The 27,032-nt window shown below is 35.8% G+C and overlaps 1 protein-coding gene across 4 annotated transcripts in view; it reads left to right on the top strand.

Annotated features, from left to right (window-relative positions):
* TAPT1 (transmembrane anterior posterior transformation 1) overlaps window positions 1-27,032 on the top strand; it is a 50,823-nt gene that overhangs the window by 8,155 nt on the left and 15,636 nt on the right. For 2 of the 4 annotated variants that reach the window (XM_027686362.1, XM_027686365.1), the window contains 6 exons: window positions 1,259-1,377; window positions 6,163-6,186; window positions 14,766-14,928; window positions 18,679-18,814; window positions 19,646-19,743; window positions 19,900-19,969. In XM_027686362.1, the coding sequence (XP_027542163.1) occupies window positions 1,259-1,377; window positions 6,163-6,186; window positions 14,766-14,928; window positions 18,679-18,814; window positions 19,646-19,743; window positions 19,900-19,969 (610 nt within the window). Of the gene's footprint in view, window positions 1-1,258; window positions 1,378-5,431; window positions 5,499-6,162; window positions 6,187-14,765; window positions 14,929-18,678; window positions 18,815-19,645; window positions 19,744-19,899; window positions 19,970-27,032 lie in introns of all 4 variants that reach the window. The other 2 variants (XM_027686366.1, XM_027686364.1) reach the window with 2 other exon arrangements.

Genomic DNA, 27,032 nt, shown 5'->3' with positions numbered 1-27,032 from the left:
CTTAATGATGGTATTGAGATATTCTACCACTGCAGAATTAGTTGAAATAATATTATAAGGGAAAGTAACAACTCAGGAATGACAGCAGTGCTGTTGTGCCCAAGCCAGTCATCTTAATGTGGCTTATGGATAGATGCACTGGAGTGCAGTCCGTAGGATTGCTGTCAAAGTTACCAGGATGCACAAGGAGTAAGAGTGAGAGAAGGGCGCACATCGGTGATATGTAGCTCCTTGGACACTGATGTGGCTGTTGCACAAAGAAGGTATTTTGAAAGGCTTGTGGGAGATAAAAGTAATTTCCTTGTACTTTGGTTTATGCACACCCACTACCCCAGTGTCTACCTTTCTCATCAGCAGTACATACAACTTCCACACGTAAATGCGTATCTGTCGTGGACATTAGGCCTACTTAGATGTTGCTAGTCTTAATTGTGTAGTAAGATAAGCTTGCTTTTTTACATGATTATCCTTGAAAGAAAATATATTAGCTCCTGGTCTGACAGTACAAAGGCATGTGCCTAGAATCCCATTCAGGTAGACTCATAGAATCATCCAAAGATCAGATAAAGAAGTAATGTTATGTGGAGAGAGTCTAGTATATAAGAGCTTTCAATTTGTAGAGTTTAGGTCTAGTTTAATTATCATAGAGTTGCTTACCTTGGGGCTATAGTGAAATGGCTTTAACTGTTTCTGTAAATTTAAGGATAAAGCACTTAAATGAAGGGCAATGGGAAATTTACCTCTTCATAGTTTATATTCTTATATGAAAAAGGTGGATATGCCCTGAAAGAGATCTACCAAACTGTAATTAGCTATGCAGTAGAAAATTTACCAGGTAATAAAAAAATGGAGGAGTAATACTGAAAACTGGCTGTGCACATTTACGCACAGCTTTTTTCCTCTAAGGTTAAAACATGAATTTTTGTAACCTTAGAGGAAAGTCACCACTGGAAAATGAGCTACAGTTATATCCAAGCGCAGTTCGTCTATTAAATAAAGACTGAGTTCGGTGAGCTGTGAGAGTCTGCAAAAGCCTTTGCTGCTTGGACCTTGTGGTGCAGAATTTTTGCTGAATAGTCTTCAAAGTGCATAGCATGTTAATTTTTGTTACAGTTCAGCTGATTGAGCAAGTGAGAGTATTGTGCTTATTTGGTAAATTAGCCTTATGCAAATGTATTTTTCATAAAATAATTCTTTATGAACTTTCGTAACCCTTTATAAACTACTAACATAATTCTGTTTTATTTTTGTAATTTAGTTGATGTTTTTTGGAATCTTTTTGTGCCTGGATGCTTTTCTCTATGTATTCACCCTGCTTCCTTTGAGAGTCTTTCTGGCAATGTTCCGGTTCATCACTTTGCCATGCTATGGCTTACGGTAAGTTGATTCAAAAGAAAGGTGTTGATACCCTTAAATAATGTTTCTCCATTTATGTGTGTGCTTCATTTTATTGCCTTTCTGTGCCTTTCGGACTACCGATGACTTCTTCCACTGTAAAATAGAAGTTTTGGTCTAAACTAGCCAAAGCAAAGGGGTGTGTGTGGGACCTTTAAGCTTTGCCACTAGTCACTAACTGTCATCATTGCTTCCTTCAGACACAACAGTTTGATAACAGCACCACTTAGGCATATTCAGGTTAGTAAAGGACAGAGATGTAACCTTACCTTACAGTTTTGTTCTTTTATCTAACATCTATTTGAACATTGTTTCAAAATTTCTAAGGCTGACTGACTTGGCCCATGTCTTTTGATAAACTTTTTGATATTGAAACAGAAGTTTTTTGGTGTTTTTGTTTGTTTGTTAACAATAAAAATTTTCCTTATTTTCTTGGTAAACTTTACCAAAAGGATCCCTGAATAAAATGTGTTCTTTTCTTTCCTTTGAAGAATCTTGGAGAGTAAATCTTAGAGAGGAAAACTAATCAGAATATTAAGAAATTTTAGATTTTAACTCCTTGCTTTCCTGTTCAGATCAATACTAAGAAGTAGTTGCTAATACATAGGATTTTTAGTTTGCCTTTCTGGCATAGGCATAAAAAATTGGATAGAATTAATTTCCTTCATAGAATTTGCTACTTTACAGTAAAGCTGATTTTGTAAGCCTTAAATGTAGCTTGAAAGAAAAAGAGCATTTGTATTAGTGTTGTAATTTTTTTCCTGAATGAAGAAAGACTTCAGGGTTTTTGTTCCAGGTTTCCCTAAACTTGATTTACGGTTACTGATTTTTTATTTTTTTTTTTTTAACAGAGTTGCTTGAATTAGTGTTTTTAATATTGTCTTTTATATGTGAAGGGCTGTTAGATGCATAATTTACAAATGTATGTTCTGATTAGAGCAAATGCTAGTCTAGTTGCACAAGAAATAATATTTTAAAGTATAGTCTGAAGTTGAAATGTTTGTACTTTAGTGATGCTTAACATAGGCACTAGGTGGCAGTCTCTAATGTTTTATTGTACTGTTATTCTTGAGCCGAGTCTCAGACTTTGATTAGGTCAAAAGATTTTTCTTAGTTGTGTTAAAAAGTGACAACTATTTGGTTTTAGCCTGATGACGAGTCAAATTATGTGCCTATTTTTAGATATCTTTGTGGATGGTATTGCTAAAATGTTAAAATTCAGATAAATGTAATGGATTTTAATGTGTCATTTTGATCTTACTACTTTTTTTTTGTTCAAGAATGTTTTTCCTTGTCCATAAACTCAGTTTTGCTTTCGACAAAGAAGTTTTCTGCCCTTCTGAAATTATGATTAAAAATTTGAAACACCAGTTGCTGGTTTTGGTTGTTGTTCAATATCCTGAAGGAAATGACATTGAAAACACTGCACGCACTCACACATATGTGATGTGTGCATATGTAGGTACATGCACCTGCAGTGTTAAAACTTAGTCTGCTTGCTTGACAGGATTTTTAGTGTGTGAGGCAGGGTAGAATCCAGTTTAATCTATTTAACTTGACAGTGTTAACTTGAAAGTGTTACCAGGTAAGATGCAGTGAAATGAGATGATCTTGAGTGAAGAAGGCTTTGTTTTTGTAACAACTGCTGAAGCGATTTCTTCTGTCACAGTTGCCTCCAATGTGTTTGGAGTTTAGATCCCTAGAATCTCTTTACTTGTTCAGTACTTGAGGCTTTGTCTAATTCATTCATTTTCTAACATTGGTGGCTTTTTACTGAAAGATTTAGAATTCATGTCTGTGGTATCTAATGGAACTTTTTCAGATGTACTTATTCTTATTTCCAAATATTCAGAGCCTGCACTTTGATTTTTGGGGTTTTTTTTGTTGTTTTTCTGGTTACACTATGTGATTTATTATGACAAAAAATATTTGTGATTTTCTTCTAGCTCAGGAAATACATTTTTATGTGTTTGTAACAAACCAGAGTTCAATAGGTAAAGCACATTTGTTATTGCAAAAGGTACTTACTAAGCAGGTGGCTGTTTAGCTTGCTCTTTCTCACAAATATCAAATAAATGTTGACTAGTTGTTATTTGAACCTGCCACATCATATTCCATTCTGTGTAGTAAATAAAAGTGCTCCTCCCTTCATCTTGACTTTTTTCTCAACATCTCAGTGAAGTAATTGAGCAGTGAGTGTTCTGTCTCCCTTTCAGTTTACTCTTCAGTTCATTTATTTCCTCATAATTCTATCTGCTCTTTTCAGTGTAGAAAAAGATTGTTACCCATTATTTCTATAAAACAATAAACCCACATTCTATGTAAATATGCTAATTCCTGTCTGTGTTATATTGTGCACAGTGCTTAAGTGTATGGGGCATGCTTAATAGCCTCTTCCACAGGTTTTAATATTCCATTTTACAGAGTTCTGAAAGGAAACAGAGTAATGTATCTTAAAGAGAGTGGTTTCCTTTTTCTGCCTGGACAGTGTAAGCACTTCAGTTTGACTTTTGTCATTCCTCATCACTTGATCTTTCCTTTTGAGCGAATTTAGTTTGGTGGTTTTGTGATAGCTATATTGGTGCTAAATAAGCTGGTTTTTAGCAAGACTCTAAAACTTCTTCAGTCAGAAGAATCCAAGATTCTATCATTAAGTAAGTGAACTAAACTGCTGCTTAAATCACTGTGATCAAACTGGCAGAGGCTGAATCATCACATTGTGGTAGTTTTGGCAGGTGCAACTTCATTGCTTCTATGCTTTGTAAGTAGCAGGGTGCTCTTAAAAAATTAACAAACACTTCACAAAATTAAATTACATCTTCTGAAATTAAAAAAAAAAAATCAGTTTTACTGTATTTTCTTTTGAGTCATGAATTTTCCTAAATGACTCTCTTTAATCTTCTAAACTATTCTCATTTTATTAAAATATTCTTTGACAACATAAAAACACATACTTAGTTTTAACAACCAATCTAAGGTAGAGAGAGAAGTGGACCTGGTGGAATTCTCTTCATAATTACAGTCCTTGGTGACAGGTTCCTAAAAATAACACTGTTTGTGGCTGAAAGGTACAGTTTCCTTTTAAATGCGGATGCTTTTTTTTATTAGTACCTCAGACCCAGAGATTCTGGGTAGAATAATATCGCTGCTTGTTTTGAAACTTTCATAGAGCTAACTAATTTTTGTTGAAAATATGTTGCACATCAATAAAAGGTCATATGGAAATGTGGAAAAGCTCTTCTATATTATTTGTAAAACACCATGATATGAAAGCTAAAATTGTGTGTTAGTGAAACTCTGATGGGACTCCCAGTTTAATTATCCTTAAAGGCATTTTAAATCATCTCCACAAAGCAAGTAAGGACTTGATAGGGAAAGTGAGACTTTTTTCTCCTCCAAATTCTGGTTTTCTCAAGAAAATACAGAAGATTTTTTTATATGTGAAGATTGAACGACAAGACCTTCACAGTTCTTCCATGTGGAAGTAGATATAGTTTATAAATACATATTCTGCATTTTGCTTTTACTCTGCTCTCTGAACTAAATTAATTTAGATCCTGTCAGCAATAGCATCAGTAACTTCAGCTGTATTCTATGTAACTCTTAAAATTCCCATTGCCCTCCTATGAATTCAGAGATTTACATTTTTCAGTAGGAAATAAATAGAACGACATTATTTCAAGAAAGAAAGCATCTCAGAAAAAAATAAAACACACTGGCATTCTTATTAGGGCATTATTTCTTTGTTCATGTTGCCAGATTATTAAATAGATTTGAACCTCTGTTGCACACTTATTCCCAAGCCTATTTTTTTTTTTTTGGCGAAGGACTATAGCTCCTATTGTCGCCTTAAGTTCATTGAGAAAATAGTGCACCTGCCCACCAAAATGTGTAGCTTTCTACCAATCAAAAAAGGAAGGTGCATTCATTATTTTCGGTAGTGTACTCTCAGACCAAGTACTCCTTTCTCCTCTCCATAACAGTGCATAGTGTAGCAACATTACAACCTTCTCTTTCTTTCTTTCTTGTAAATCAGACCGAAGGGAAGAGCACTTTCACTTCCTTTATAGGATGGAATGTGGTGTCACAGGGATTCCTCCTTGGTGAGTAAATCCTGATTTTCTTTTTCCTTCTATGCTGTCAGACAAATTCACACATCTACGTGTAATCAGTAAAAAGACTGGTTACAAATAGCTAAATTAACCAACGTACTTCAAAGGAGAAAGCAACACTTAGTTTTTAATAACCAACACATGAAATTGATTCAGTGCTGTTTGTAGTAGGTATATTTTCATATGTAACTTGCATCACTGTGGAAGTTGTGATGTTAGATTTAAAATATTTTTACTTAGAGTGCCCAGGGACCAGTTTGGCCCATTTTAAAATAGGATATCCTGGAAAAACTATAGCCCCTGCTGTACTTTAGTTTATAGTGCCTTAAGGTTTTTGATGTTTGTTCTAAGTACTGCTTCAGTCGGGTTCATAACTTTATTTTTGTGTGTGCTTCAAGCAGGTATTTTTTTGTAATGCATAACCTAAATTCTGGGGAGTCCTGAGAGTTCATTGCCAGGTATCTTAGTATTAGACTTGAAGATGATTCTATGCATAATAAAATACAGCACTTTAGCATATGTTTGTTTACTGACTTCAGTTATAGTTGATTCTGTTGTTAAAAAAATAAAAGCTTAATGAAAGCTTATTCTAGTTGTTACTTATTTGAAATCTCGTTTTTTTGTTTTTTTTTTTTTTTATTTTATTTTGAGACAGCTCTCATCGGGGCCTAACAGCAAGGTTGGTTTTGTTTCATTCTTAGCATGGTCTCGTGCTGTGTTGTGTGCATGTAGAGGCTTTTTATTGTTTAAGAAATGCAATGCCATCTAATCTTGGCAAACTGGGTTCTCAGTACCTTGGAATTCTTCATTTGGGACACATTTTTATTATCACAATTTTACAACAGTGAAGTCCTGGGTACTGTAAGGCATATCTCTTTTTAAAGCCTCAAACTGGATATTAGATTTGATCAAAATAGCTTTTCTTCCTGAAGCCAAATGAGCATAATTGTAGAATATTTCCAGTGGATCACTTCGGACATTTTAAAAAGTTTTAGTGTGTAGTTATGTGGGCAAGTATGCTCCTCAGACAAACGCTTGGATTTTATTTTCCCTGACATCTTTAGTTATGCTAACAGGAAAACATCCTGTTATGTGTTAATCTAATCATTTTTGTTAGTGCTTCATGTAAGATTAGAAATGTATGACACCACAGTTGATTAATGAAGGATACATTGGAGAATTGAGAGATTGATAAAGACTACATGAAAAAAAAATCCTACAAATAATATAATTAGAAAAGGTTTTCTGTAAAATACATGCTCAAACTTGTAACCTTAGTGCTAAAAGACTTTTTCAGTGCATTATTAGCAGAACAATAAACCTGTATAAATGAAAAGGTTTTTTAAGTGAAATAAAACAACATTTATAGAAACTCTTATAATAAGTTTATAAATGTATATGTCTGTTTTTTATTAATATGAAAATATCCATCTAAAGCATTATTACACTGTTACCGTATTCGTATCTTAAATTACTGGATCTATGACATCAGTATTGGAAATTTTGTCTGCGTTAACTTCAAAGGAGAGTAATCTGAATTATTTGGATGAGACTAAGCAGACTAAATGAAAAGAGCCATTTAAAATGCAATTAACTGTTCAGTTAAACAAGAAAAATGTCTCGAATACCTGTTGGTTTAAAAAAAACCAGCACAACAACCAAAACCCAAACAACCCTAAGGTGACTGGAAAACTATATAATCAGACTAGTAAAGAATTGAGGAGCACCAGGAAGCCTGAAAGACAAAAATTAAGAAGTCATATGACATCATATGACAGTCTGTGCAGAGTTAAGTTTATAATAATATATTCAGAGTGAGTATGGGTTGGATGCTAAAGTACTCGGACAAGTGTACTTGTCTGCAGATTACACCATATAGTGAAAACATTGTTCATTGTGCAGTGACAGTTGCTGAAAAGCATACGAGAAACAACTGTAGTGAGGAGGTTTTTTTATACAGCAGGAACAAATTTCTCTTTGTCTAGGGTGCATTTCATGTTCCAAATGGTTTAACAACTTTAAATTCAATAAGCAAGGCTTGTTAAAATACTTAACACATGGTCTTGTTTTTTTCAGAAATCACTCACTTAAACTTGTGCATTAGCTACTTGTGATTTTTAACATATTAAAGATAAATATTGGTAAACTGTGATTTATTCCTGATAATGCTCTGCTGAATGCTAAGTAACTTCAGTTGTACAGCTGTTGGAACAAAAAATGGCTTGGTGGGTTAGACAACAATATGCCAAAAGCCTTGAGCCGTTTTGCTTCTTTAGTAAAGTACTGTGAAATCCATCATGCTGTTCGGTAGCAAACGTTACAGATCCAGTGGTATTACCATCTGTGTAGTCATAGACCATGTGGATGATTGAACTTAATGGTTCTCAACCAGTAGATGGAGACAAAACTCTTATTACTTTGTAAGATGAAGATCATGGCATTTTGAGTATGATACTAAATAGACAGACCTTGAAAATTACAGACAGGTAACTAGTTCCTTAAGCTTTCACTTTATCTAGTGAGTTTGCCTACAATGAACACTTGTTTTCCACACCAGATTTTTCTTCTCTGGGTAGCTGTTTTATGTAGGTCTTGGTGTGAGTTTGACTGTATTTGTGAAAAAGTGGATTTTTTACAAGTATCACAAATCATGAAGAAAAAGTAGGTTTTTTTGGTTGGTTGATTTTGGTGGTGGTGGTGTTCCTAAAATTTATAAAAGAAATTTGTAGGTAGCTAGGATATTTGGTAGCATTCTAATGTGATAACTTTTTTATAAATTTTATAGAATAGCAAAGTAATGCTTCCTAACTAGTTATAAGGAAAGTTGCTTGCTTTTACCTTTTTTAAGTGGGGGGACATGCATAGATCCAGTGGTTTTCAAAACAGGGGAAAGACTTGGATTCACACTTTCTAAATGTGTCTCAAAGTGAACAAACCATAAACTGGAAAGTTTGAAGTATGAGTATTAAACCTTGATTTTTAGTATATTGTAAAAAGTAAATTTTTTCTGTAACAGACCGATTTTTCTAAATTTCTAGTTCTTGGTTGATGTATGTCAGTACATTGGCAAAATTTATACATAATTTGACTTTTAACTGCTTTAAACACTGTATGATAAGCGCTCAGCTTGGCACGCTTCTCCTTTTGTTAAATGACTGGGCTGAAACAGAAACATGCTGTGGTGGAATAGGGAGGTATAGTAGTATGACTTGCATGTAACTTTCTTATGTTAAAATTAATAATAAGCTTGTATATGCCCTTAAGCATGCATTTCTGTGTTTGTATGACTTTGAGATGTAAGGCTTTGTTTTGTAGGAGATTTTCTGTCAATTAGTAGATGTAATGATAAATGTACCCAAAGGCTGAGGACTTTGCACATCTTGTTAAGTACATGCCGTAGAACTTTGAAGTCTCTGTGTGGTTTTTTTTCTGTATTACTAATTAACATTACAGTGCAAGAGAGTTCACCTGTAGAGGAATGCTTGGATTTTCACTCTGAATTCATGCAGATTGAAAGATCATCTCATGTTTAAACAGCTCGGGGTATTCAGTGGTAGTAGTAGTGTAGCAATATAAGATTTTATGTGGTGGGTAATAGAATGGATAAGCCTTACTCTTTAGTATTAAGGTACTTGCTGTTTGAGGAAGTTTTAAAATTTGATTCCTTGATAGTCTAGGCTGTACAGTTAATGTGGAAACCTGAGACTTAGCGTAATGAAACCACTTGTGAATTTCTGTTAAGAGCATCTCAGAGAGCATGACTTAGAAAATCTTAGAAGTAATAATGGAATAATCATAGAATGGTTTGGGTTGGAAGGGACCTTAAACATCATCTGGTTCCAGCCCCCCTGCCATGGACAGGGACACCTTCCACTAAAGCGAGTTGCTCAAATAATGACAGAAAATAATTGGGTGAAACAACATACATCATGTATCTTAATAAGGTGTGTTTGAAGGACAGTCCAGATGCCCTGAACCCATTTATTTACTGGTTTGGTACGTGAAAATTGTATAAGTGAATTGTATTCAGCTATGTAATCAGCCAAATGGTAAAACCATTTATGTAACATTATTTCTGGAATCTGGTAGGATACTAGAGGAACTGCATCTTGGAGAAAGGCTCTCATGATACTATCTTTTAAGAGTGGAGTTCACTAAAGCCAGGCAAGTGTTGTATTTAACTCAGTTGTGCAGCATCACTGTATGCCTGGGATAGCTTTGAAGGAAAAGATCAACTGATTTATGCAAAAATCATTTGCTGTTTTGTTACTAGAGTGTTTAAATATAAAACAAGGTAGTTGTACTGCTCTTTATTTATTCTTTTGACGCTCCTGAGAAAAAACACCCATACACGATTTTCATGTGAAATCTTTCTCTTTGTATTTCATCCCACTTCATGCACAGCTGTAAAAGCACCGAGTGTTTTGAAATGGGCTAAGGTGTCCCAGCTTCTTGTATCTCCGTTCAATGGTTTCTAAGGTTGTACAGTGTCCTGCTCTGAGTTATCACAGTAGCTCAGTAATGGCTAATTCTTACAACTTGGGTTCCTACTTTCAGGTGAGATATTAAAATTATCAGCACTATGCTGTATTTTTCTTGTTTGTTTCTTGGCCTTTGTGTAGCTGCCACTAGCAGCTTTTATCTTAGTTTCTCTGAGATTCTGTAGTAGTCATGGTGTGGATGACTGCAGCAGTATGAATTTGTGTGTTATATTAATCATGAAGTCTGATTAATTAGTGCTTAAGATGTTCTGAAAGTACTTTTCAGTGTTGGCACTGAGTAGTTACTAAAGACAATAAGTAGAAACAAATTGAAAAAAATGAATGCAGAAAATATAGCATGTGAAATGGGTGGGCTAGGATGTTATGACAGGCATAAAATCATATCAACCTGTGTGTGTTTATATGTATTAAACAGCTTAATGCAAAGGATAGGCATGATATGTAACAAATACAGATTGGACCAATGGGAGCCTGATCATATATGAAAATTGCAACATTCAGTTCTCACTGAACACTGACTACATCATTTCATAACTGCAGGCTTTGCAGTCAGTGCTGCGTATTTGCTGAAAGGTGACAAATTACTACACTTTATCAACTTATTTGATTTTCTTGTCTTTGTAGCAAATAATTATCCCTATTCCATATTATATTCAGAACCACACCTTGAAATCTTTTTGTAAATGTTATTAACCAGAGTGCAAAAGGATTCTGCTACGATAAAAATGCTTCTGTGGATTTATGCAGTAGGCATAGTTAATCTCAGTCAGAAACATGTTAGTTGTACACCATAGATTACTTGTCTAGTCAATATGAAGGGGTCTTTCTTAGTGTGCAACAAAAGAACACTGAAATATATTTTAAATGCCAGAATGTTCTTACTCTTCTCACTTTCTAGAAGGCAGTTTTCTGTAGTCAGCCTTTGCAGTAATCCCTTGCGCTGACTAGGGGGTAGAGATGCTGACAGCTCTTCTGTCATCAAACAGAGGAAGTTTGAAACAGTGAGGATATTTTTGTGACTAAGATGTTGTGGTTTAATCCCAGGCGGCAACTAAGTAACGCACAGCTACTCACTCACTCCATCCCCCACCCGTGGGGAGGAGAATTGGAAAGAAAAGGTAAACCTCGTTGGTTGAGATAAGAACAATTTAATAATTGAAACAAAATATGCTAATAATAATGCTAATTATTATGCTGGTAATAATAATTGTAATTATAAGGAGAGGGAGAGAAAGCAACAGAACCTAAAAGAAACAGGTGATATGCAACACAGTTGCCCACCAGCCGCTGACTGGTACCAACCAGTCCCTGAACAGCAGTGAGTCCCCTTCTGGTAATTCACTCAGTTTATATACTGGGCATGATGCTCTGTGGTATGGAATATCCCTTTGGCCAGTTTGGGACATCCTGTTCTGGCTGTGCTGCATCCAAGCTTTCTGTACAGCTCCTCATTAGCAGAGTATGAGACACTGAGAAGTCCTGGACTGAGGGTAAACACTTCTTAGCAACAACCAAAACATCAGTGTGTTATCAACATTATTCTCATACTAAATTTAAAAAACACAGCACTGTACCAGCTACTAAGAAGAAAAGGCACTCTGTCCCAGCCAAAACCAGGACTACTGTGTTTTGAAGAAATTGTCACAGCATTAATGTTGGAGCATGTGGATAAGAAGCACAAGAAGTTATGTACAACTTTGAATAGAACATTAACAGATTGTATTTTTAATTAAAATGTCAGAAAAAAACTTGTTTACTGCAGTTTTTTTTCCTAGACATACACGCTACTGAGAAGTTAAATCCAAGTCACTTTGAGAGTTAGGACAAGAAGACTGCAAGTTGTGCCAGGGGACATGTAGATCAGATATTAGGAAAAATTTCTTCACCAAAAGAGAAGTGGTGGAATCACAATCTCTGGAGGTATTTAAAAGATGTGTTGACCATGATTTAGCGGTGGACTTGGCAGTGATAGGTTAATAGTTGGACTTGATTAACTGAAAGGTTTTTTTTCAACCTAAATGATTCTAAAATTCTCTAAAAATGTTATTGGAATGTAATCTGTTCTACAAGTTTAATTCCTGTAAGGCATCAGCAATCAAGACTAGATGAACTACTTCTTTAGGGCAGCCTTTGAATTGAATCTTTCCAGTGTAGATGATGCTGTGTGCAAGTTTCATGGAACTTCATACAGTGGTAGTCTGCAGAGTTGAGACCACGTTGAGAAGAGCAGCTGTGCTCTTGATTGTATGTAGTCTGTTTTCAGAGTTTGTATTCCCCTGTGATGGTTGCTGTCTGCATTTACATTGGCTTCTCCTGAGTTGATTTCACTTGAGTGTAGTCATACAGATGAAAATCAACACAAGCAGAAGAGTGATAGAGTTAAGAGTACAGAACATCTATGACTCGTGACTGTAGTGGTGGTTGAGCATCTTTGATGTTACTTGTAAGCCAGAAAACCTTTGACATGATATTTTCAGTCTGTATTGATTTGTGGACATCAAAGCATTTTCCTGTGAGAATCTTTCTGGACTGCTTCAGAAGGTTCATAAACAGATTCTCCTTACTGGTGCAGTTCAGTAAGACACCATCCTATCATTAAAATTGGTACCTCGCCAAACTTTTAGAACGTAGGCTTTTGAAGTGAGTGTCTCTTTTGCTAGTCAGGTGTACTCTACCAGGTACTACTCACTACTTCTCTAGTGATAAAGAAATTGTTGGTTGGGAAGCATGAGGATGCTAATTTTCTAAGTAACAAATTCTGATTCTCTTTTTCATGTACTAAGACCTGGCATTACTGTGGTGGAGTGGGAGTACCTTTACCACTTTATCCCAATCTGTGTTGCAGAGTTTGAGTGTTATCGGTAGATTTGTACTGAAATGACTGAGTACACTTTCAAAATGGAATTAGGTTGGAGAAAAAGGAACATACTGTGTTACTCAGCATATGAATGGTAATCAGAATCATGGACTTGCTTAAATTTCATACACATTTCAGTACATGCTATTATATTTTAATAAGTATAACCATTTAAGTCAGATGTAGTTAAATAAGGCAGTAAATTTTCAAAACGTGCTTTTGCAGGTCGGGGTGCATTTTTGGGGGGAGGTGTGTCATGCAAAGACATAGTCATAGGTTCTTCAAGCAGTGGACAAAACATACACTTTCAGTTTTCTGTAAGTTTTTTAATTAGTGTTTTCAGTAAAAACTCACTTTGGAGGGTGGGGAACGGAAGAAGGTTCACTGAGGTTTTTCTCAAGGACTTTGTCTGAAATAAGTGGTGTGGATAGTTACTGGATGACTTCTGAAAGCAAGAAAATGTCTCTTACAGAGAGAAAGCCACTCTAAGCAGTTCTCATGTGCTGGACCAGGTTGAATTCGATTATTCAGAATATAATTAATTTTAATACAGTTTATGCAGTAAAAAGTGAAAGGAGCATTTGCTCTCTGTTCAGAGTGTAATACTGTAAATCTGAGAGTTCTGGAAACTCTCTTGCTCATACTCCTCGCAAACGCATGATCTATTTGCCCGTATAATAATATAATAGCAATATAATGCAAAAATGTTGTCTTCAGGGCATTTTTCTTTGAATGGAGGACAACAAAGAAACACTAAGTATAACAATCCTGCTCTGATAATATATTTAAATAAAAAGATGAGGTAGCAGGGATTTTTGTCTTGTCCCCAGGGTCTGTAGAATGTCTTGACTCCCAGAAGTCATAAGTAACTGTTTGGATGGGGTTTTTTTATAAATAGTGTAAATTCTTACAAACTAACTCTACTTTTTTTTCTAAACATATTATCAATTTATGGGAACGCTGTCTAGTTTCTGGATAACCTACTGATTTAAGAATACAGAAATTGAAAGTTCGTAACTTGCATTCTGCTAATTGGTTCCAACTTTTATGAAACATTAACGTCTGTAAAAGCCTTTCAGGGTATATAAAAAAAATATATAATAGAAATTATTTCCTCCGTTTTTTTTATATTTAATTGCCAACCTTTTGATTTCATTTGAAGGCTTTTTAACTGCTTTGCATCCTGTTCATACTAAACTAAGTAAATAGACAAGTAAATACTGCCTTGCAATTTCATCATGCATATGGCTACTGTTAGGGCAATTGAGGTAAAGCTATTTTCTTCCTGTAATTCTAGTTTATAGGAGGAAATTGTGTAATGATTCCTTTAGTCTCCTGGGTTACTCATGGGACTGTAGATAGAAAACTTCTGCATTGGTTCATGACCAACCTCAAGCTCTGATGTCAAATTGTTTGCATTTACTGCTGCAGCACTTAGAGCTTGAAGACACAGAATTATGTTTACAACCTGTTCCTCAGCATCTGGTTCATTAGACTGAAATTGAAGATGACAACTTCATTTCTTTTTGGTCATAGCAAATACAACTTCTGTAACTGAGGAAGTCAAAATCATAAATATGATTGGCTGGAAGAGGGAAGGTAAATTAGAAACCAAAGGGCATGCGTGCAGAAGGTTCTTAATAACTGGGAGCTCTTAATAAATACACTATTTTAACTAAAGGGTTGTGGCGGATAAGAGGATGTGATCCTGTTCATGAGTGTGATCTATAAATGTATATCATGGTCGTGGAGTTGGAGTGAGGGTCAGAGGAAGGGGCAGAAATTAACACATTAAATATATCCTTGATTAATGGCTTCTGTAAATTCCGTTGACTTGGTAACACTTGTATTTTGTGGGTACTTGACATTTAGTGGAACTTTTTGCCCTTTGTATTTCAGTGATAGACGTTTGCTACAACCCGCTCAGGTATGTGACATTCTCAAAGGAGTTATATTGGTCATCTGCTACTTCATGATGCACTATGTTGACTACTCTATGATGTATCATCTGATAAGGGGACAGTCTGTCATAAAGCTCTACATCATCTATAACATGCTTGAGGTAAGAATGTTGGCATCAGAATATGAAGCATGCCTTTTTCAGACTATCTAAAATGTTGTATTATGGTGTTGGTCCTTAGAATGTGGCACATCTGGTATTCTCACAAATGTTCACACACCCATGATAATAAGCCTAGATGCAGTGAAACAGACAGGTTTGTGAAAAATAAGTTTTTAGAATCTGTTTCCTATTGCTTAGTTTCTGGAGCTTGTTAATCAATTCCACAGCATGAAACTTGAGAAATGGAAATGAAAGATGTGTCTTAGGAAATGCAAGATAGTGAATGAGGTTTTGAACTCACTGAGCAAAGTAGAAACTGTTGATTTGAAATAGCAGTAAGATCCTGAGAGAGAGAGAGCAGAGAAGGAAGATAGTAGTAGAAAACGTGGAATTTGGTTTTTAATTCATCATTATGGAAATACAGCTTTCATTGTATGCAAGGACACGTTACTGCTTAACCTGTCTGAGTCCTGGCTAGCAGACTTAAGCCTGAGTACATAAGCAATAAGTTGAATGAATGTAGTGACACAAGAAAAGGAAATTCTGTTTCAGGAGGCAAGAGAAAGAGAAATTCCGGTGAAAAAATAGTTTCTGTTTTATTATTAATGTAAAGCATGAGATTTTTAATTGCACTTTTATGATCAGTGATTCACAAAGTAAATAATGTTCTCATAGCTACAATCTTGTCTCCATCCTGCAAATATAGAACATAGTAGGAATACAACCTCTTAAAAAGGACTCACTCAAGGCTTTGTACACAAAAGTTACTCTGCTAGGATTCTGGGATCTCTGAATGACATTAATCTTTGTTTGAACATCTGTTGTACCTTTGTTTGAAGACTGTTAAAACAGGGTTACACTCTGCTAAATCTCTGTATGTTGTCTAAAGACACTTGTTCTTTCTTCATAAAATACGAAAATATTGCATAAATAACACACTTTATTATCCTAAGTGAAATAAATATCATACAAGCCACCTCAGTTGTTTATTCATAGGTTTTTATTTTCTTTTGATTTTAGATTTGCTGAAAAATATGTACAAATATTAAATTAGCACTGAGTTACTATATGGATTTTAGTTGTGTTGGGTAATACTTATCCATATATAGTTCCATAATTGATGAGAGATTATCACTTACTAAATAAATCCATGTGCTCAAAATAGTAATTTCTCTTTATTTCAAGACTACTTCAAGTCACTTAGTGCTATACTTTCTCATCTTACCACATGATTTGAAGCAATACTAGAGTGTTTGCTGTGAATTGGAAGCCATGTGCCATTCCATTTTGAATTAAGAGTTGAATTACTTTGCTATATTTAGCAGAATCAAAAGCATGTATCTCAACTAAGAAAAGTGCTGCCTGAGTGTTTCTTTTAGGAAAGAGAAAAGTCTGTTACCACTCATGGTTATTAGAAAAATTACATTAGACTTTGAAGTTGGAAACAGTATTTAACTACCATGGTGTCTCTTGAAACCAGACAAGCAGAGGGCATGTTTTTAAGGGTTTTTTTTACTATGGCAGCTTGCAGCAGTATTGGCAGAAAATGTTCATGGGATCCAGCTGAAAGACTTGGTTGATAGTTAGCTTTCAACAGTTTAAATATTGGCTTGCTTAGACTGCTTTGGTGATTTTTATTAAAAGTCTTTGCTATTGATGCAAGCAATGCTTTTTAAGGAACCGTTAATGTACTTTTTTAAGCAATTTGCTTTACATTTTTTCACAAGTTTTCAGAATAGGAAGATCTTTTTAATTTAGTGAAGTCACTGAGCAACAGAGATGTTTACAATGTCCTAATGTTTTCGGCTGTTGGCAAGTCCAGGGAATATTGTCCTGGACAGATATGAGGAATGCAAAATCTTCAAATTATGTGCTGAATGCTCCCAATAGACAGCCTGAGGGGAGCATTCAGCACATTTGGCTTAAATGACACTTTTCTTTTTTAGATTCAGACCCACCGGCTCCTGCTCCTTGTGAAGCCCCAGTGTACGTTATGATGGTGACAGCACTCACCATGGAATTCTGCTGGAGCCTGGAGCCGGCATATAGGGTTTAGGTAAGTCATATTTGGAAAAGCAAGCAACAATATTGTGTGGTGGGTTTTAATATTTTCTATCCTTTCAGCTAAGAAACAAGGACTGTTTAAATAGCAATGAAACAAAATCCACCATTTTATCTATTAAAACCCTCACAATATTGTGAACAAAAAAATTACCAAACTCTAAGCATTCTGTAGTTGGTGTTACTACACCAGGTGTAATTATTCAATGGGTCATCACAATGAGCAGGAACCAAATCATGCCAATCACCCTAATTTACAAAATCTAAAAGCCGAAAACAATGCCACTGTAAATATCTCTTGAACTGATCAGATTTATGATTTCATCAGCTCATGGTTTTGTTCATTCTATTTCATAGGTGATACTTGGTAGTATATTTTATAGTTTACTTGAAACATCCTGTAAAATTTTATTTTAGTTCAGCTTTCATATTTTAGGAAACTTCATTTAATAAATGTTTTTTGAATAAGTATGACTTCACTCACTTTGGTATCTTTACCTTGAGAACTCTTAATTTAAAAAGTCAGGAAATGATCCTGAGTCTAGGTTTATTTCTGTTGTGCCAAGAACTTACTTTCTTTTTAGTAGATATGGTTCAACATTTGAAGGTACATTATGCACCTAGTCCTCTGTTGCTACATGTTGTTTTAACGTGTCCAAAATTGTTGTCTTACACTAAGACACTAAGAGAAAATATTGTCTTGAATAAGTAGAGGTAGTTTTTCATATTTAACTGTTTCTATTTGGTTGAATTAGTAAGCAATGAGAGATAGCTCTTTTTTCTAGCCAGACATATGCCTTGTGATACCAAATTTAAATTTTGAAGTGTTTTTGTCCTGTGCAACTTAGTTTTAAAATTACTGAACTGTAGTGTATAGACAGAGAAAACCTCTTTCCTTGTAATGATATTTAGTTTTAAGTGCTTGATGATGATGAAGTGTTGAGAACTGGTGGAACTGCATGTGACCTTTCTTGCTGTGGTATTAAATTACAAGTTAAAATGCTGTGCATATGTTTTCTATCTTTAGAATTACTGCTAGGAGGTTTTTTTCCTTCTTAGGTGTATATTCTTTGGATTACACTTCAGGTGTTTATTGGGGTTTTTTCCAAACTAATTTTCCCTTTTTGGCAGAATTTCAAGTCCCTCTTGATCACTCGTTGTGTTACACTCCTTTTAATTTTGAATTCTGCTTTATGCAGATATTTGCATAAAGTATATACTTCAGTATACAGGCAACAGTGGAGCCAAGTCTAATTTCAATCCTTTTTGTACCTGTAAGCTGATATTCTTAGTCATGCATCTGAAATTACCTTTTCATTGGTTTTTTTCCCCTATTAAACCCAGAGGGATGGGGAAGAACATTTATGATAGTTTGACACAACATACATATTGCTTTATCAAAGGCTGATGTTTGAACTGCACTTGAATGTCTTTCAAGGAAGCATCTAAGATAAGAACACAGGATTATTTATCATAAATACTGTTGAAAAGGGATAGTAAATTTGAGAGGGAGAATAAACTGCTGAGTATACAAAAGGAACAGTAAAATCTAGAAATGCAATAAATAAGAGATGAAAAGTGATAAATATGTGAAACTTTTTTTAACTTGAGCTGTACTTACAGTGGCATATTCAAGTGTTGGAGAGAAAAGTAGGTAGTGAAAGGCAGTAAAAAGTTGTTCTTGTTTAGGTGGCTGATCGTCTGATTTCTTCATTTGGACAAGATATTTTGGATGCCCTTTATTGGACAGCTACAGAACCTAAGGAAAGAAAAAGAGCTCACATAGGTGTGATTCCTCACTTCCTCATGGCAGTGCTGTATGTCTGTATCCTTTTTCTGTGATAAATTGCAAAATTTTGTAAAATAAATTGAGTAATTGCTCTGCATTATTTTATTTTAATACATTTGAAAAACTGATAGTATTCCTAAAGCAGTGTTCCTTTACTTGCAAAGTAAAATTGCCAGTACTACCAGCTTTTTAAAAAATCCCTTCACAATGGTATACCACTGCAGTATTAGAGAGCTTTTTAAATACCTATAGTAAAGTGAAAAACAGTAATTGGGTACTTCATGGAAAATTTGATTTCTAATTTGTATTTGAGTATTTTGGGTCATGGAGTCTTGAAGACAGTGGGGTTTTGGTTTTTAGTGGAATGTTGAATGCATCTAGCTTGAACATATTTTCTGGAAATGAAGGGATAAACTTGTGCATATTCAGGATGCAAATGTGCTTAGTGTGAAATAACCTAATAGTGAATTGGTGAAAATTATATCTGAAGTGATGCATAGTCCAGTAGTTACAGTGATGAATTTAGAATTTTTGAACTTTTCTCTGTTTGCTCTGAAATCTTTAGACTAATTCTGAATCTTTTTACCTCGGATTTCTTTTCTTCAGATTGTATCACTGTTTCTCCTGACTAATGTAATTGGGTTCTTTTAGAACAAGAAAATTTAATTTAATTATTACGTGCTACAAAGCACTGTGGGTATATTACATACATGTAAGTATTGTCTTGCTGTAAGTCTGATTGTCAGGGATATAGGAACTTTTTTGTTAAACTTTGGAAGCAAAAGAGGAAATTTGAGGTTTGGTGCTCTTCAGTACTGTTGTGCAGAAAAATTATTTCAAATATGCTTCCTTAACTCTGCTATCCAGTCCTGCATGCTATTCTTATAATGGTTCAAGCAACAACCCTTAATGTGGCCTTTAATTCCCACAATAAATCACTGCTTACCATCATGATGTCCAATAATGTAAGTATGTAGCTTTATTATATAGCTACCCTAATTCATTTCAGCATCCTTTGTCTTTGTGTATCATATATCTATTCACATATTATTTGATAATATGATTTGTTTTTATCAGTTTTTCATCAATAAAAACTAACTAACTGTTTTTAAAAATTGCAGTTTGTTGAAATAAAAGGAAGTGTTTTCAAGAAGTTTGAGAAGAACAATCTTTTCCAAATGTCAAATAGTGGTATGTATAGCTGTGCTGATCAGCAGAAAATATGAATGTTCTGACTTGTATTCCTCATCACCCATATTACTGTTTGGCTCAGTAGGATGAAACTGATATTCCGCTTCAAAGCGCATTGGTTTTCCTTCTGTAGCTAGTTTTTATTTGAGGTGCTAAAACAACCTATCAACTGAAATACCCATGTGTGTGCTGAAATACCCATGCCTCCAAGTGTCTCAAGTCTTCTGTTTTCAAAAAGTTGACTCTGTAGCGTGCTATGTTGGCAGTGATCTCAGAATGCATCTTGTTGAGCAGTTGTGAGGATGGATCTTGAGATACTTCCCCCGATCCCTAAAAACAAACAAACAAACGAACAATAAAAACAAAGCAAAAAAACAATGTAACAGTGAAGTAGCTGGCATATAAAGAAAATACCAGAGATGACTCTTAAGTTTTGATATGCTGTAAAAATAATAGCAGAGGGTACTTAGGAAACATGCTATGCTTCTGGCACTTACCTGTATGCTGCTTAGTATGAATTTTGGGAACTTGTACTCAGTGTGTCTCAGGAGGAAAAGCTGTTCAGGTATCCTCTGATGGGGGTTCTTTCTAATACTGATGTCAGCCATCACAAACATTTGTTGAATTCTGGGTTTCAAAGCTAATAGGAGAGATTGCGCTTTCAGGCTGTACTAGAGCTTCTTTGCTTGTACTGTTTTCGTAGAATCATTGATTGGCCTGGGCTGGAAGGGACCTCAGAAATCATCTAGTTCCAGCTCCCCTGCCATGGGCAGAAACACCTTCCACTAAACCAGGTTGTCAAAGCCCCATCCAGCCTGTACTTGAACACTTCCAGGAATGGGGCATCCACAGCTTCTCTGGTCACCCTATTCCAGTGACTCACCACCCTCACAGTAAAGAATTTCTTCCGTATATCTGACTTAAATTTCTCCACTTTCATTTATAAAGATAAGCAAATAAAATAGAATATACTTTTTCATTCCAGCTCATAGTTTTTAAACTGGAGAACCCAAATGTGCCCTAGGTTAAAAAAAAAAAAAGTAGCTACTTATTTAAAAACAGATGATTCACATTTTTGTATCAATAGTTAAATTTTCAACAGGCTTGCATCAGGTTTTGAGTTCTGGCTGCTGAGGTGATTTTTTACATGCAAATGTTAAATGGCAATTGCTCTGTAGTTCTTTGGATGAAAGACTGTTTACAAAAAAATCTTAAATGTCACATAACAGAAAAATTAACACTAAATTTTAATCTATCTCATAGAAGTTCTTAAAACCATGACAAAATAATCTTTACAGCTGGGTTGATAAGCTGTTTATTCTGTGCTAATAGTATTATTTTTGGTTCCAAGGTTTAATTACCTCTATTTTTGAAATGGAAGGTATTTAACTTTACAGTGAGAACACTTAAAAGTGATGTTTACTAAAATATTGACAGAAAATGCAGATGAGTTTTTTAAAATTTCCTTACTGATGCAGCAAATAGTAACAAGTATGCGCCTACCTCTGCTACATAAAGGCAAGGCCTCTTTCTTCAATTAAATGTTAAAATAAACAAGGGACTGATATTAGAAATGGCTAGTAATTTCCTCCATAAAAAGAAAAGTATATCAATATTTTATTGCTGGATATCATTATTGAAGATGGGTAACAGCAATATCAGGTCTCCTTTTATCAGCTGGTGGAAAAAGTGATGCCATGCATTATACCACATGGGGATGGAAGCAGTGAGTACATACATAGAAGAGTGCACAAAACAAGCTTATTTATTCCCTTCAAACAGATAAGTTTTCCTGGAACACTTTTCAGTGTGGTTATAAATAGCAGTGTTTTTCTTCTCACAGATAAATAACAGAAACAGGTTTTTAGTAGAGATTTTCACCTCTTTTGAACTCGAACCGATTTACTGCATCACATCTTCAGTAAGGATGGAACAGTATTGTTGATGTATTCTGATCACTTTGGTATCCTTTAAATGTGTTTTTTATGCAGCTGAAATAGTGATGTATCTTGTGTTGGCATGCTATGCCAATGCCATATCCTACCCCTGGAACTCAGGCTAGGCTGGTCCTGTCGGCTAAGCTTCCAGTTAGGCTTTGAAGTGTGTCCTAGACACCATGTGCTTAAACTGCATGCCTGGACTGAATTTAACTGAAACAAAACACTAAGTATAAGGCCCCCCCACATATTTCCTACCTTTCTCAGTTTCTTCCAGCCATTTTCTCAGGTCTGCAGTCTGCTGTAGGGCAACAATAGCAGCGGCAGCTGATTCAGCTTAGGTAGAATTAATTCCCTTTTGCCTCACCTTTTCTTGGGCTCTGCTCAAAATATTAGTGTTGTCAAATGCATGTTTTCAGTTCAATGAAAAGATACTGATTAGTATACAGTAGCTAAATTATAGTAAGTCTTGAGGGGAATAATGTGAATTTTGTAGAGATCTGAGGAATTTGTCACAAATAAGTGAAACTCCCGTCTTATTTAATATGTTAATCAAAAGAAGAATATGATCTAGCAGAAGAGATAAGCAATAACCTCTGGAGTAGATACTGTGTTTAAGAGAAGTTGCTCCAAATAGAATTTTACAGCAAGTAATCTTGTGAATAGAAGCATGAGAACAGAAATGAACTGTTGAAGTCGTACTTTCTAAGAAATGTCTTGTATCACGTGTTGAAATACCTTGCAGAGCCTTGCCTGGCTCAAGCTGGTATGTAGTAAGACATCAGGAATTGAAGTGCCACCAAGCTATGAGTTTAGATCTGGATATTGTGAAATCATTTTTACTTGGCATTGTGCTCAGCACCAGTTTGTGGACAGCAAGCTGATGTGTACTATTTTCCCTAGTATTTCCATATCTAGACTTAGTGTCAGTGGAAACAGTGATTCTCCTCACCTTTGTATGGCCACTTAAAATTCTGCTGTAACAGCTAATTCACTAAAAGTTCAAGACTAAAAGAATTGTGAATCATCTGCATAAAAACTAATTGAACAGGCCATGAGATATACATTGGTTATGTTGTTATCTAATAGAACTGAACCTGTTATCTTTTAGGTGCAGAAGGTCAACAAAGACCTTGGGGCTTATACAGCTGCCTGAGACTGCAGCTACAGCATCTGTGACTTCAGTTGTGTCAGTCCCACAGCTTTGATTGTCAGCTGCAGCAAAACTACTTCTGCATTGTCACCCTGACTTTCACTAGGAAATTCAGGTGCATCCAAACAGTCTAAATACTGCGGCTGTCGGAAAAGACTTCTATACAGAAGACAAAAAAAGTTCTTATTTTTTGTAGCAGGAAGAAATATTTCCCTAAATTTAAGTAGTATATTCTCTTTTTTAAATAGTTATCTGTAAACTCATTTTGTAGTGTCAGGATTAGTGAACAAGGAGACCAAAATTACAGAGAGAAGCTCTTTCATCATTGTTGAAAGCCCAGCATGCTGCCTTCCTTTATGCTTTTAAATGTCTTATTTTAATTTCAAGCTGTGCTCTAAATTAAATTTTTTTTCACAAAACGCAATTGTACCTCATACAAAGAAGTACTTTAGGTGTAGTGCATTAGGTTATTTGCTTCAGTTGGCTGTTATGTTGACTGTTTCCTGTTTTTTAAATCTCTTGTGTCAAAAATTTACTATTTTTACTCTGAAGTTTTAGGAACTTCAAGTTTTTTCTTCATAATTTTGTACTCTTCTTTTTTAATTCTGTTTTTCTGCTTTGTTCCCCATTTATCTGTCTCTTTGATTAAAATAGTGAATAGCCTTTATTTTTATCTTTGGTCTTTGGAATTCAAACTGCTTTCTTTTGTGGCTTTGTTTTTTCTAATACCACTATTCTAATCCAGTTGTTCATTTTAAGGATGAGGGATTTGGGGGCAGGAGTACATTTGAGATCGGTGCCCCCTTGATGATTCTTTGTTCAATCTTTGATCCTTTCTGGTGCTGGTCATGTGTTAAGAGGTAGCTGTCACTAGAGCTACTTGGGATTTGCTGAGCTGTAAACCAAAAGATCTTGTTTCACTTCTTACATGTTACAATTTATAACCAGCTTGTGATCTAAACATATAAACCCTGGGATTTACGTGATAAAAATTATTTTTTTCCTTCCTGATTCAGGATTCCTTCAAGGTGTGCCAGGGAGTCTGGAAGGAAATAACTAGGTGTTCTAAAGACTGCCCCACTTCTATATTTACCGCTTCTATTCATGTGACAACTCTCATAGGCATATGTGATTTATCTTAATGGAAAAAGGTCTTGTGGCTAGATTTTGGCATGTGACTGCTCATATCTACTCACTTGCACCACCAAAGGATGCATGGAAGCACAAGCAAATTCAGTACCGTCTTTCAAAAATATCTGAAGTGTGTATGGGCAGTATATAGTATGGTGTGTGGCCAGGCTTCAGGGCCAGCCCTAGTAAGTGTGCAGGTTAAGCATGGCATTGGAACGCAGTTTATCACAGAAACATAGAAAGGCCTGGTATGGAAGGGACCTCAAAGGTCATCTAGTTCCAACCCCTCTGCTGTGTACAGGGACACCTTTCACTAGACCAGATTGCTCAGAGCTCTGTCTAGCCTGGCCTTGAAATCTTACAGGGATGTGGCATTCACAACTTCTCTGGGCAACCTATTCTAGTGCCTTACCACCCTCACAGTAAAGAATTCTTTCCTAATATCTAATCTAAACTTACTCTCAGTTTGAAGCCATTCCCCCTTTGTCCTATCACTATATGCTCCTGTAAAAAGTCCCTCCCCATCTTTCTTGTAGACTCCCTTCAGGTGATGGAAGGGCATAATTAGGTCACCCTGAAGCCTTTTCCTTTCCAGGCTGAACAAACTAAATTCTCTCAGCCTTTTCTTGTATGAAAGGTGCTCCATCTTAATGGCCCTTGTCTGGACTCACTCCAACCAGTCCATGTCCTTCCTGTGCTAAGGACTCCAAACCTGGATGCAGCGCTCCAGGTGATGTCTGCCCAGAGTGGAGAGGCAGAATCACCTCCCTCAACCTGCTGCCCACACTTCTATTGATGCAGCCCAGGATACGATTAGTTTTCTGGGCTGCAAGTGCACATTGCCAGGTTATGTCCAGCCTCTCATCCACCTGCAACCCCAATTGTGGCTCCTTTATACAACACCCAATTCCTTCTCAGCAGGTGTGCTCTCGATCTATTAATCCCCCAGCCTGTGTTGATACCTTGAGTTGCCCCAACCCAGGTGCGACACCTTGCACTTGGTCGTATTATACTTCATGAGATTCCCATGGGCCTATTTCTCAAACTTGTTGAGGTCCCTCTGGATGGCATCCTACCCTTCAGGTGTGGCAACTGCACCACTCTTGATGGTCATCTGCAAACTTGCTGAGGGTGCACTAGATCCCTTCATCTGTGTCATTAATGAAGATATTAAATAACTAACCCCAATATGGACTCCTGAGGGACACCACTTGTCACTGATGTTCATCGGGACTTCATGCATTGTATGTCATCAGGACTATGCATGGTATGTGCTGACAAGAGGCCGGTCAAGGGGATAAATATATCTGAATTAGTGCTAGATGTCAGGTTGTCAACACTTAGGAGCATGAACACTGAGAAAGTAAACTTCTTAATCATGTGCTTGTGGAGGTAGCTGAAGACCATTTAAAATGTCCTCAGTCTGTCGTTTTGACTCTCATTTAATCTTGTCTTATAATGGAAAGGATTATTGGAGCTATACTGTGTTCTAACAGCAAAACAGTTTGTGATATGCTTCTCATCAGTACTTCTTGGGATACATGTCAAACTGAGTTGAAATGGCTTATATCAATGTTAACTAAGGATGGTCATGATGGAGAATGAAGAAGAGAGCACTCTTTCTTTCTACTTTATTCTTTGTTATGCTAAAGCAGAATAGTGTAGTTTCGTTCTGCTACTACCTGAGCTCTCTGTAACTGAACGCTAACACTGGTGGCTTGTCACGGTTTCGCTAAATTCACAAATACATTAATTTATTTTGCTTTAGTTGTTCTTTAAGAGCACGTTGTCTTTAAGTGTGAATCTAGGAGTGTAGCCTTACTTGCTCTACAGTTCACCACATCATCTAAGAAGTGGTACAGGAAATTTCCCTCAGCTGTTTAAAAAAAACATGAATGTACATATGTAACATCAGACAACTTCGTAATAAATGATGAAACATTACTGCTGCATATTTTGTATTCTGAAATTTTAACTGGGATTTAAAACTGATTACCAGTGGTTGATTTGGATATCCTGAAGCCTTTTTTGTCCTTGTCCATAAGGGTGAGAAATAAAATGAATTTTTAAATTGTTTGGGATTCCTGTTGAAACTGCTGTAAAATGCTGTCTCCCTTGCTTGCATCTCTGACAGTCAGTTGATGAGAGGGACGAGGATGAAGAGCAGCAGCCACAGTAATTCGTCTCACTCCTAACAGCCTTGAACAGCTGTGGCAGCAGAGATAACAGATTACAGGGGAGGCCAATGAGAATAGGAAAAATAAGCAGAGGGGAAAAATAGGTATCAGCCTGTCACCCAGCCTCAGAAATTAGTGGAAGAAAAATGTTTACTATTATAGCACAAGCGGAAATTTAAAGCCCAAGATGTCCCTTCTCTATTTAATCCTGTCGTCTGGTGAGGTACATAAACTGAGCAGGTAATAAATGTCTGGAGGATTAGCTTGAGACATGCTTTAATATTTAGGCTTGAATTAAGGTCCTTAATTCTCACTTGAGAATAACTGTCTATAAAGGCCCCCTAAGATCTGAAGCACTGAAGATGAAATCTGTGTGTTTTCTTACACATAGCTGACCAACGATGTGTCATGGCATTGTGGAAGTATGCAATGCAGGAAATGCAAGATGAAACCTGCCTGAGATTCTGGACAAAAGTCTGAAAACTTAGTGATTGTTTCCAGGTAGCTAATGGGTGTGATAAAGAATTTAGATCAACGAATGCTTGACTGCATTTTAATCCATTGGTGACAGTGTCAAGTGGTATCTCATAACTAGATATTCCAAAAAATACTGTATTCTGGTCATTTGGGCAGTATTTTGTGAATTTAGAAGCATAGAAGAATAT

This window comes from Neopelma chrysocephalum, unplaced genomic scaffold (assembly GCF_003984885.1).
Source record: "Neopelma chrysocephalum unplaced genomic scaffold, ASM398488v2 Primary Assembly neopelma1_71, whole genome shotgun sequence".
Classification (NCBI taxonomy): domain Eukaryota; kingdom Metazoa; phylum Chordata; class Aves; order Passeriformes; family Pipridae; genus Neopelma; species Neopelma chrysocephalum.
This window is presented reverse-complemented; position numbering and strand designations above follow the sequence as displayed.